Source organism: Mobula birostris, chromosome 4 (genome assembly GCF_030028105.1).
Source record: "Mobula birostris isolate sMobBir1 chromosome 4, sMobBir1.hap1, whole genome shotgun sequence".
Classification (NCBI taxonomy): Eukaryota; Metazoa; Chordata; class Chondrichthyes; order Myliobatiformes; family Myliobatidae; genus Mobula; species Mobula birostris.
This window is the reverse complement of record NC_092373.1, coordinates 85,796,403-85,809,480: the sequence shown is the minus strand read 5'-3', so window position 1 is coordinate 85,809,480 and position 13,078 is coordinate 85,796,403. Positions and strand designations below refer to the sequence as shown.

The following is a 13,078-nucleotide window of genomic DNA, read 5'->3' as shown; positions in this document are numbered from 1 at the left end:
GTCTATCCACGGCCTCCTCCACTGTAAAGATGAAGCCACACTCAGGTTGGAGGAACAACACCTTATATTCCGTCTGGGTAGCCTCCAACCTGATGGCATGAACATCGACTTCTCTAACTTCCGCTAATGCCCCACCTCCCCCTCGTACCCCATCCGTTATTTATTCTTATACACACTTTCTCTCACTCTCCTTTTTCTCCCTCTGTCCCTCTGAATATACCCCTTGCCCATCCTGTGGGTTCTCCCCCCCCCCCCACCTTGCCTTTCTTCCCAGACCTCCTGTCCCATGATCCTCTCGTATCCCTTTTGCCTATCACCTGTCCAGCTCTTGGCTCCATCCCTCCCCCTCCTGTCTTCTCCTATCATTTTGGATCTCCCCCTCCCCCTTTCAAATCTCTTACTAACTCTTCCTTCAGTTAGTCTGGATGAAGGGTCTCGGCCTGAAACGTCAACTGTACCTCTTCCTAGAGATGCTGCCTGGCCTGCTGCGGTCACCAGCAAATTTGATGTGTGTTGCTATGTTCAAACCTCCTATGTGTCGGCTGGAAGGATCGCACTGAGGCCCTCACGTGGCTCTGGATTTTGGAGGTTTGACAGTGAGTGCATGTCCTGGCCCAGTGCCCGGCCTGCTTGCGTAGGCCATGCCACACAAACCTCTCTGCGATCAGCCAGATGGTCGCCCGGATGGAAGGGTGGGCTAAACTGTGCAAGGCGTCGAAAATGCAGCGCCTCCAAACAGTTGGGACAATGGGCCAAGGTTGCCCGGTGGACACATCGCAAAGGAGCTCATTACCTTTGGGCCCCATGGGTACATCTTCGAGGCGGAGTCCTGACACTGCGGTTCAGTATGCTGGCATTTTGCTGTCCAGTCGTTGCCCCTTAGCTAACATCGCATAATCCACCCCCGGAGACAGAGAGAGCACTGATTGGACAGAGGTGCGTGACAGCGCGGTCGGCCACCATGTTGTTCTTCCCAGAGATGTGCTTGATCGTGGTGGTAAATTCCGAGATGTACGACAGGTGGCATTCCTGACTGCCCGACCACTGGTCCGACACTTTGGCAAACGCGAAAGTGAGAGGCTTGTGGTCTGTGAAGGCTGTGAACTCCCTCCCTTCTAGGAAATACCTGAAGTGGCAGATGGCAAGGTACAGGGCCAGCAGGTCCCTGTCGTAAGTGCCGTACTTAAGATCTGGGGGTCGTAGGTGCCGGCTGAAAAAAGCGAGTGGCTTCCACTGGCCTTCGATGAGCTGCTCAAGCACGCCGCCAGCTGCCTCGTTGGAGGCATCCACAGTGAAGGTAATGGGGATGTTGACCCGAGGGTGGGCCAGGAGCGTGGCATTTGCTAGCATGTTCTTGGCTTGTTCAAAAGCCACCGTCGCCTCCTCTATCCAGGGGACCTCTTTGAACTTGCCGGACATCAAGCCGAAAAGGGGCCGCATGATCCAGTCCACTGAGGGCAGGAAACGGTGATAAAAATTAACCATCCCAACAAATTCCTGCAGGCCTTTAACAGTGCTAGGTCTGGTGAACTGGCAGATGGCTACAACTTTTGCCGGCAGGGGCACAGCTCCATGGCAGTTGATCCAGTGTCCCAAGAAGTCGATGGCAGGTAGGCCGAACTGGCACTTAGTGGGGTTGATAGCCAGGCTGTAGTCGCTTAGGCGGTGGCAGAGAAGGCGTAAATGTACTAGATGTTCCTGAGTGGCTGGTGATATGTATGTCATCCAGGTAGATGAACAGGAAGTCCAGCTCTCGCCCTACTGCATCCATCAGGTGTCTGCACCACATTCTTGAGCCCGAAAGGCATCCTGAGGAACTCGAACAGGCCAAAGGGGGTAATGAGGGCCATCATAGGTACATCGTCCGGGTGGACTGGGATCTGATGATTCCCTCGGACCAGGTCAATCTTCAAAAAGATGCGCGCCCTGTGCAGGTTGGCCGTAAAGTCCTGGATGTGTGTTACCGGATAGCAATTTGACATGGTGGTGTCGTTCAGCCTCCAATAGTCACCACACGGTCTCCACCCTCCCGCGGACTTGGGCACCATATGGAGTGGGGAGGCCCACGGGCTGTCGGAACGCCGCACAATCCCCATCTCTTCCATCTTCTTGAATTCCTCTTTCGCGAGGCGGAGCTTGTCGAGCAGTTGCCTGCAGGCCCGGGCATGAAGGGGAGGTCCCTGTGTGGGGATGTGGTGCATCACGCCATGCTTGGGGTCTGTTGAGGAAAACTGTGGCGTGATGATAGATGGGAACTCCGATAACACTCTGGCGAACTTGTTGTTGGAATAAGTGGAGTCCAGGTGCGGGGCCGGTAAAATGGCCTCACCGAGGGAGAAAGTCTGGAATGTCTTTGCATCGACCAGTCATCGCCCCTTCAAATCCACGAGCAGGCAGTGCGCGCGGAGGAAGGCTGCACCCAGCAATGGCTGTGATACTGCGGCCAGCGTAAATGTCCATGTAAAGCTGCTGGAACCGAACTGCAAGGGGATGGTTCTTGCTCCATAGGTGCGGATGGTGCTGCTGTTGGCTGTCGTAAGTTCCAGTCCTGTTCTTCTAGTTCAGGTATTGTGGCTCGAAGCGGGTAGGACACTGATTTCCAACCCCGTGTCCACCAGGAATCTACGCCTGGAGTGCTTGTCCCAAACGTAGAGGAGGCTATCACGGTGACCAGCTACTGTAGTCATCAGCAACGGCTGGTCCTGGTGTTTCCCTGGAAACGAGCATGGCGGTCGGCAGCAGGGGTCTCCGGAACCCCACCTTTGATGATAAAAACACCAAGACTCAGAAGTGGTGCTGTCCCTTATTGTGGGTGTTACGTGCTCCGCTGCTGGGGTTTGGAGGGCTGGACTTCCAGCCGTGCTGCAGAACTAATTTCAATGGTGGTTCCGCCATTTTGTTTGGCGCGCCAAAGCACGTCCGCATGGGCAGCCACCCTGAGCGGGACTCTGAAGTCTTCATCTGCTAGCAGGAGGCGGATGTCTTCTGGTATTTGCGCCAAGAAGATCTGTTCAAAAAGCAGGCAAGGCTTATGGCTGTCTGCCTGTGCTAGCATGTTGTTTGTCAGGGCTGATGGCGCGCGGCCGCCCAAATGTAGCAACCGTGCTGCCCATTCGCGGCGGGAGAGGCCAAATGTGCGGATTAACAGGGCCTTGAGTGCCTCGTACCTGTCTGTTGCTGGAGGCTGATGCAGAAAGTCAATAATGCGGCCTGTTGTCTCCTGGTTGAGGGCGCCCACCACGTAGTAATACCTGGTGGTGTCTGAGACAATTTGCCTGACCTGGAACTGGGCCTCTGCTTGCTCAAACCAGGCCAGGGGTTGAGTGGTCCAGAAGGTTGGCAGTTTAAGGGAAACTGCATTCTGCAGAGCCGAGTCATTCATGCTGGGTCCAAATGCTGTTGAACCATTGGGGTCACCAATGTAGTCGTCCTGAAACACGACGAGCGAAAGCAACACACTGAGTCGAGCGGGATCTGGTTGAACTGCTTACTGTTTCAATCTGTGTGTGCTTAAGTGTCCGCTCTCAGCATCCCCCGCTCTTTGCGGGATGGAAGTGACATCGGCTTCCGGGCCAAGGTCTGCCCCGCACTCAGAGCTCTCTCGGTTGCCGCTGGCTGCGGACTCGCCCGACTGCTGGAGCCGGTTCGCTTGCCGCGTGGGTGAGCCGCCACACCACCATGCTTTAAAGTTGCTCCTCCTTGATGGATAAAATACTGCCTGAATGACAGAGACAGCAGGATTTTACTGCCAAATAATGTGACCAGCATGGGTTAGATTTATTTCCCGAGATCATAGAAGAGAACTGCACTACCAGGACTAGAAAAAGCTGATGGCAAGTTGGATCCGGGCAGAAGAACCCTAGTAAGTGTTACCCTCCTTGGGATTGTTTCTCCTGGCCCGATACCGAAATTTGGCCTTTGGGATTTCTTTCCCTGTCACTGACTGCAATTGACTCGGATTACTCATCCAATGATCACTCCCTTCCAAATAGCATAGCTTTACAGCTCCTCCCACACAATCTCACATCGCTTCGGATTTGCACATCATTTCCATCCACTGGAGGTGGTTTAGGGGTGTGTAAATGCACCCAGAGAGTTTACACACTGAACTAAGCAGTAGAGATTCTTATACTGAAGCAGTCCACAGCTGAGAGAGAAAAACCAACAGTGAGGCAAAGCAGGGAGCCTACAAGGTGCCCAAAAGGCTATTAGTGAACCAGTTAATTTTTTCACATTTCCACTGGATTTTCCCATTTGAACCAGTTAGGCAAACCTGTAGGAGGTTCAAATGGGGATATCGAGTGGAAATATGAAAATACCAGTGGGAATGTGTTATTTCCATATAGTTAATGTCAAATCTCCAAAGTTTATGCAAGACTCACCTGTTGACTCTGATGTTGAGGAGCTGTGATTTCATCAGAGTAAATACCCACAATCTTGTCCCCTTCTATGACGATATCAGCTGGGCCAATCCATGAATCCAGTACAACATTCCTGCTTCTCACCACTGACACTTGTGAGCCGACTTCCATTTCAGAATGAAAGCCTCCCCGACTCTTTTGCATCCAGTGGTCATGTGACTAAATATTCCTGCACCTAAGCCAACTACGTCAATCGTTAACTAAACATACAGGCACGATTGAAGGCAAACCAATGTAAAATCAATGATTATCAACCATGTATTTAAGTAGCAACATGTCAAAACAGCCTAGGATAATTATTAAACCAAACATGACAAAGCCCCTATTCTCTGATGAGCCGCGATTCAGAATCTAGTACTGAAGCAGGATGAAAAAGGAATGATTCATAAGAAGATAACAGACAAGGCATGGGATTAGTTACACGTGTATAAAGATCATTGTTGTTACTGAAGAGTACTGTGTGCATCAGGGACAAGAAGAATCTCAGATAGATCAAGATATCTGCCCATGCTGTACTCCTGGAGTAGTGTGAGGGATAAGGATACAAAAGTTCACAATCAATAATTAATCCCTCCTGAATAACATTAATTATGCTACATGGAACTCTGAAATCAATGGAACAGATTTCACAGCCACAGTCCACAGCTTTAAGTTTTATTTAGCCATGCCAACGAGGGATGAATTTCTAGGCAAAAGCCTCTTGAAAGACTTGGAAGTTTACATACACAAGCATTTCTCTGGCACGAAATGTTAGAATGAAGACAGCTTATATTATGATCCGTGGTACATCTCACCTACTGTCTACACTAATTTGGTCACACAGTGCACAGCACAGGTTCTCCCATGATGGATACAACAGATGGTATTGGCACATTCCAGAAATTACTTTTGAATAGTGGGATTTTTGTAAGATAGAGGTTTCCTTCCCACTGTGCACGTCTCCCTCAGCATTCTAGCAAAAGGAAGTGTTTCAACGTCTTTGCCCACATCCATTCTCCAGGCATATCGTCATCACAATACTGCTTGACATGCACAGCAATAATACCTGTTGACTATAGACTGCTGCAGAACATCTTCAGGATAAGAAAGGTATACAAAAGATATAAATAAAAACTTCCTTACTATTTCTGATTTGCTGTCGGATTGATAAAGAGAAGCAAGGACTCAAAAGTTCTCTGCCGTCATGGCTTCCTCCTGCTAAATGTAACTTATAAAACCCCATAAATGAAGGAATAACAAAGACATCTCAAGTCTTCAATATTTCCCAGAGAAATTATTCTAATATCAAATGAAACCTCAGGAGGTTAACTCTGAAGACTCCAGAGAAACTACAGATGCTGGATATCTGGAATAACAAACACAAAGCACTGGAGGAACTCTGCAGAAGTGTCAACATTGCAGGCCAAGACCCTTTATCAGGAACTATTTAAATTTGAAAGCTCCCAAAACATACGTAGGGATTGTGAAGTGAAATAAATTGGTGTTCTTTGTTTGCATGGCAATGCCCTGCTTCCTGCTATTTAATGTAATTGTAGTGTGTAGCCAATGACAGCTATGCTGCTTAATGTCTTCAAGGTGCCAATTTCATAGGCGAAGAATACCTGTCGAAACTGGTCTGGACAATTTAAAGGCAGTGTTTATCAATCAGTGGAAATACAGTGTGGATGGGCAAATTGGTGGAGCTTCAGGGTGCAATGTTCCCTGATGGTGCCTCCATGGAGGTGTGGAAAAGCATGTGACCCCCCCATTGCAGCAGGTTTTACGTGGTTTTCTAGAGCTGGTGCATTCCTACCTGGCCCTCTTACCTTGAGAACACTTTTGATATTTACCTCGACCGCTTCCCACTAGTTTGTTAGAGAAAGAGGGAAAGAGAAAGCAAGCATGCAGGTACAGCAGGCAGTGAAGAAAGCTAATGGCATGCTGGCCTTCATAACAAGGAGAATTGAGTATAAGAGCAAAGAGGTCCTTCTGCAGCTGTACAGGGCCCTGGTGAGACCATACCTGGAGTACTGTGTGCAGTTTTGGTCTCCAAATTTGAGGAAGGACATTCTTGCTATTGAGGGAGTGCAGCACAGGTTCACAAGGTTAATTCCCGGGATGGCAGGACTGTCATATGTTGAAAGATTGGCTGGGCCTATATGCTCTGGAATTTAGAAGGCTGAGAGGGGATCTTATTGAAACATAAGATTATTAAGGGATTGGATACGCTGGAGGCAGGAAGCATGTTCCCGCTGATGGGTGAGTCCAGACCAGAGGCCACAGTTTAAGAAATAGGGGTAGGCCATTTAGAACGGAGTGGAGGAAAAACTTTTTCACCCAGAGAGTGGTGGATATATGGAATGCTCTGTCCCAGAAGGCTGTGGAGGCCAAGTCCCTGGATGCTATCAAGAAAGATGGATAGAGCTCTTAAAGATAGCGGAATCAAAGGTTATGGGGATAAGGCAGGAACTGGATACCGATTGTGGATGATCAGCCATGATCACAGTGAATGGTGGTGCTGGCTCGAAGGGCCAAATGGCCTACTCCTGCACCTATTGTCTATTGTCAAGTCGTCAAGTCACTTTTCATTGTCATTTTGACCATAACTGCTGGTACAGTACACAGTAAAAATGAGAATGTTTTTTCAGGACCACAGTGCTACATGAAACAATACAAAAACGACACTGAACTACGTAAAAACAACACAGAAACTACAGACCTAACCAGGACTGCATAAAGTGCACAAAACAGTGCAGGAATTACAATAAGTAATAAAGACAATGTGCACAGTAGAGGGCAGTAGGTTGATGTCAGTCCAGGCTCTGGGTTTTGAGGAGATTAGATTAGATTATGAGGACGCTCAGTCCTCGTTTATTGTCACTTAGAAATGCATGCATTAAAAAATGATACAATGTTCCTCCAGTATGATATCAGAGAAACACAGGACAGACCAAGACTAAAACTGACAAAAACCACGTAATTATAACATATCGTTACAACAGTGCAAAGCAATACCGTAATTTGATAAGAGCAGACTATGGGCACGGTAAAAAAAAGTCTCAAAGTCCCAATAGACTCATCATCTCACGCAGACGGTGGAAGGGAGAAACTCTCCCTGTCATGAGCCTCCAGCACAGCAAACTTGCCGATGCAGCATCCTGGAAGCACCCGACCGCAGCCGACTCTGAGTCTGTCCGAAAAACTTCGAGCCTCCGACCAGCCCTCCGACACCAAGCACCACCTCTGCTGAGCACTTCGACCCTAGCCCTGGCCGCCGAGCAACAAGCAAAGCTGAGGATTTGGGGCCTTCCTCTCCGGAGATTTCGGATCACACAGTAGCAGTGGCAGTGAAACAAGCATTTCAGAAGTTTCACCAGATGTTCCTCCGTGCTCTCATGTCTGCCTCCATCAAATCAGAATTGTGCACGGCCCCCTACTTGACAAATAACAGATATTCATCACCGGAGAGGCCGCGCAACTGATGGCTTGGGGGAAGAAACTGTTACATAGTCTGGTCCTGAGAGCCCGAATGCTTCGGTGCCTTTTGCCAGATGGCAGGAGGAAGAAGAGTTTGTATGAGGGTCTCTGGCACTGTGAAGGTGCGTGGGGTCCTTCATAATGCTGTTTGCTTTACGGATGCAGCGTGTGGTGTAAATGTCTGTAATGGCGGGAAGAGAGACCCCAATGATCTTCTCAGTTTTCCCACATTTTCTCGGTTTTTCCAATCTGCATAGTCTCTTTGGTGTTTCTCACCATTTTCTGCAGCTACTGGTTTCACATATAGCTCCCACATCCCCTGCCTTACCTCTGGTGTCCTACAGGAAGCAGGCAGCCAGCAGAAAGCAGTGGTTACAGAAGAGGGACAGGGCAGTGGTGCAGATAGTAGAACTGTTTCTTCACAGTGCCAGAGACCCGGGTTCAATCCTGAACTCTGGAGCTGTCCGTCTGAAGTCTGCATGTCTCCCAATGAAAACATGGGTTTCCAGTGTTCTCCACTTCTCAGAAATGGGCTGAAAAGTAAGTTAATTCATTGCTGTAAATTACCCCCAGTATGTAGGTGAATAAAAATCAGAATAATGTTGAATTCATAGAGATTGGTAGTTGATGGTTGGCGTGGGCTTGATGGGTCAAGGCTGTATCTATCTCTGACCACATCTTCTCGGACTCTATGTGACATTGAGTATCAGCAACATAAATGAGAAAGCAATCGGGGACAAGACTGTACCATCTGTTCTCAGCTAGGTGCTTGCTACATTGTTCTGTCTGCCAGTCCACAGCTTGGCACTGTTTACCAATAGAGGCAGGAATATAGATGTGGTATTCAGTTTGCTGTTGGCTCTTCCAGATTGTCCAGCTACACCAACAATGCAGATGAGGTCAATGCAGTGTGGGTTTCTCTGGGTGCTCCAGTTTCCCCCAACAGTCCAAAGGTGTACTGGTTAGTCAGTTAATTCATCATTGTGATTAGGCTAGGGTTAAATAACTTCTTTATCTATGTCAACAAGACAAAGGAAATGGTTATCAACTTCAGGAGAAGTCACAGCCCTCTTTACATTGGCTGCTCAGCACTGGAAACTACAGGCAGTTTCAAACTCCTGAAAGTGCACAACCTTTCATAGTCCCAAAATATTCTACTCAACTAGGAAAGCTCAACAATGCATCAGTGGATGTTGTTTATTTGGATTTTCAGAACACCTTTGACAGTGCCACACATGAGGCTGCTAAACAAGATAAGAGCCCATGGTATCACAGGAAATGTACTAGGGATGGAGAGAAGATCAGCTGACTGGCAGGAGGCAAAGAGTAGGAATAAAAGGGGCCTTTCCTGTTTGGCTGTTTTTGACTTATGGTGTTCTGCAGGGGTTGGTGTTGGGACCACTTCTTTTCTTGTTACTGTATATATCAATGACTTGGATGAAGAAAATTATGGCTTTGTGGCCAAGTTTGTGGAGGATACAAATATAGGTGGAAGGGTAGGTAGTGTTGAAGAAGCAGAATGTCTACAGAAGGATTTAGACAGATTGAGGGATTGGGCAAGAAAGTGGCAGATGGAATATAATGTAGGGATGTGTATGGTTGTGCACTTTGGCAGAAGGAATCAAAGTGTGGACTATTTTCTAAATGGGGGAAAATTTTAAAAATCAGAGGTGCAAAGGAACTTGGAAGTCCTCGTGCAGGATCCCTTAAAGGTTAATTTGCAGGTTGAGTCACTGGTAAGAAAGGCGAATGCAATGTTAGCATTTATTTAGTGAGGACTAGAATATAAATGCAAGGATGTAATGCTGAGGCTTTATAAGGCATTGGTCAGCATGCCCTTGGAATATTGTGAGCAGTTTTAGGCTCCTTATTGGAGAGGATCTTGAGGAAGTCCTCGAGAATGATCCCAGAAATGTTTAGAAGAGTGGGGGTGGGAGAGTCTCATTGAACCCTTTTGAATATTGTAAGGCCTAGATAGAATGGATGTGGAGAAGATGTTTCCTATACTAGGGCAGTCTAGGACCAGAGGGCACAGCCTCAGAATAGAGGGACATAAATGTAGAATAAAGATGAGGAAAAATTGCTTTATCTAGAGGGTGTTGAACCTGTGAAATTCATTGCCACAAACAACTGTACAGGCTGAGTCATTGGGTACATTTAAGGCAGAAGTTGATACGTTCTTGGTCAGGGTGTCAAAGGTTATAGGGAGAAGGCAGGAGAATGGGGTTAAGAGGGATAATAAATCAGCTGTGGTGGAATTGCAGAGCAGACTTAATGGGCCGAAAGACTTAATTTTACTACTATGTCTTAAGGTCTTTTGGTCTAATAAAATACTTATAATTTCCATGTCAGACTAACTCCACTCAAGCACTGTTATTTTTCCCCCTTTCTCCTTCTTCAAAGTGTGGTTACACTTGTTGCCTTTCAATCCAGAAAGAACTTCTTAAAATTTAAATGGAGCAGGAAAATTTCAGAGCCAATGTGTATGTTACCTCAGTTTTAAAACATTGGGATTGATGCAAGACTTCATTTCCAAAGAAGTTAGCTCTTGGTGTCTCAATAAATTCTCTGAAAATGATTCTATATAGACACTAATTACAAAACTCCTCATAAGACCCCTGGTTCCACAGCATTTTCTGCTACTTTGCCTTCTACTGCATTGATATTTCGTTTACCACTCTGCCATTTCATAATTGCAATCATGATTTCTCCTGGCTCTTATGCCAATCTTCCCTGTTAGAGAAGCTTCAATGTTCTGTTTCTATGCCCACTCTTGCTCATCCTTTTCCAAAATCTAAATCCTTCCCATTCCTCAAGCTTTCTACCCTATTTGGAATCATATTAATTATTCAATCTAATGTTATTTTGATTCTTAATAGCCATAAAAGAACCATTTTTTTTCCTCAGTTACCTATTTGAGTTATTTCTTTAAATGCTTGATATTGTTAATTTATCATCATTTTTTAAGCATTCAGTATATATTGGCCAACCTGCCCCTTACGCTACATAATTCATGTTGTTTTCACTGTGGTTTTACACACATTGCACTTAGATAAAGTATAAAATTCTCCCGTATGATGACCATTCTTCCTCAGAAGACCTTTATTGCAAGTTTGTGAATTAGCACTACACAACATGAAATCCAAAACAGTCTGCTTCTAGATATTCTTTTAAAAATACTGGTCCAAAATGCTATCTTTTAAAACATTCCCAGTATATGCATCACACTAATACTGCAGGTTCAGTTTATTCAGTCTATACGGAGGTTAAATCCCCCATGAAAAACCTTGCTATGAACACTACTAATTTCCAGGTCTATGATCTGTCTGACTTCATGTTCACTGTGATGAGGCCTATATTCCAATACAAATACATAGGCTGAACCTATATACTAATACAAAATATATTTTATGTCCCGTGCAACGCACACAGAACGCTGGAGGAACTCAGCAGGTCAGGCAGCATCTATGGAAATGAATAAACAGTCGATGTTTCGGGCTGTGACCCTTCTTCTTGGCTCAAAATATCGACTGTTTATTCATGTCCATGGTTGCTGCCTGACCTGCTGAGTGCCTCCACCGGTGGTTTGGATTTCCAGTATCTGCAGACCAAACCAATTCTATGTCATATTTGCCTAAACTACATTCCATTCCCTTTGCAGTCTTCACCTTTTCCTTTACTACCAAGGTAAATCTCTTTCCCCACTGCTATTATTTATATGTCTGAAATACTTAATTCCCATCCTTGGTCCCTACAAGTACTTTGCAAAAAAGAAACAAAAGGCGGCTATCAAGTCGGCTCCACAGTTCAAAAGGATGGGACAAGGAGCCTGGAAGCAGGTAAAGTGAGTTGGCAAGAAACTAACAATGAAGTACAATAAAGGGAAATCTGAGTTTACTCACTTAGGCCTAATTATTTCTTGCACGATTCACATATTGTCTAAAGAGCTATCAATTTCTGTCTTCATCCTTTAAGCTCCCGGGATAGGGAATTACACAGATTCACAATGAAAGAATTTCTCCAGATCTTATCCCAGTGGATCAGTCCTTACCCAATGACAATGCCTCCTAGTTTAAGACTGTGCAGTCAGGGGAAAAATCTCTCAATAAGTGCTTTGTCAGCCTCTTACAGAACCCTATCTTTTGAGAGGTCAACACTAATTAATTGGTCCTTCTAGGGCATCACTCATTTTTCCATGACTAGTGGCACATTGCATAAGTTATTTGACTACCAGAGTTCTGCATCACTGATTCTGACATGTGAGCTTAAATCCCATTAGAGCAGCTGGGGAATTTAATTTCAACTAATTAAACAAAAACTGGTGTAAAAAAATAGACTGGTGATCACAAAAGTACAGAATTTTCACAAAGCTTCTTCTGGTCTATCTTCACTCATTCACAGCTCAAAATATCACCAGTTTTCAAGTACAGTCGATTACTAAACTGGAACCTTGTCCAGAGGGAGAATAATAACAGAAATTGTTCACCCTAGAGGAAGAGTTTAAAGGATATATCAAGGGAGGTTTCTAAATGGTACTGGATTTGAGTAATTTTCTATCTCTTACTGCAGACATTAAATTTTTTATTAGAAGATGGGCTGACTCATTTCCTCTGTAAAATATATTTACCACAACTGCTTATAATAATTTATCCACTATACACGTCTAACAATTACGTAATGAAGTGTTCCTCGTCATTTACTCCATATAAAAACACGTAGTTTTTTATTGTTGGCAAATAATGCAAGGAGCTAAAATGGTTGACACTTCTACAGTGAGTTTCAAGCTGGAGTGTAAGTGAGGGGCTACAAATGGTTGTCAAAGATAAATGCATTGAATCAATGGACTCAGAGGATCAGAACGAATACACCACGATTGTCAAGGACTTCATAAAGACACTCATGGGCAAGTGTGTTCCAACGAAATCACTCAGTCTTCACCAAACAGAAGCCCTGGATGAAACAAGAGATTTGCAAATTGCTAAGGGATAGATTGGTGGCACTCAAGACCGGCGACCCAGGATTCTAGGTATGTCCTCCAGAAGGCCATCTCACAGGTGAAGTGGCAATTCTGGACCAAATTTGAATCACAGAACGATGCTCCACAGGTGTGGCAGGACTTCAATGCCATCATCTCCTACAAATCAAAGCCAAGCAATTCGTACCCAGGTGTGCTCAAAAAGTTTGCTAGCTTTGACCGACAG

The 13,078-nt window shown here is 45.7% G+C and overlaps 1 protein-coding gene across 2 annotated transcripts in view; it reads right to left on the bottom strand.

The window, feature by feature from the left end:
• Nucleotides 1-4,554, bottom strand: part of LOC140195973 (allantoinase, mitochondrial) — a 41,271-nt gene extending 36,717 nt beyond the window's left edge. For both annotated transcript variants that reach the window (XM_072254658.1, XM_072254659.1), the window contains exon 1: nt 4,383-4,554. In XM_072254658.1, the coding sequence (XP_072110759.1) occupies nt 4,383-4,532 (150 nt within the window). In that variant the 5' untranslated portion in view covers nt 4,533-4,554. The remainder of the gene's footprint in view (nt 1-4,382) is intronic.
• Between the last annotated feature and the right edge of the window lie 8,524 nt (nt 4,555-13,078).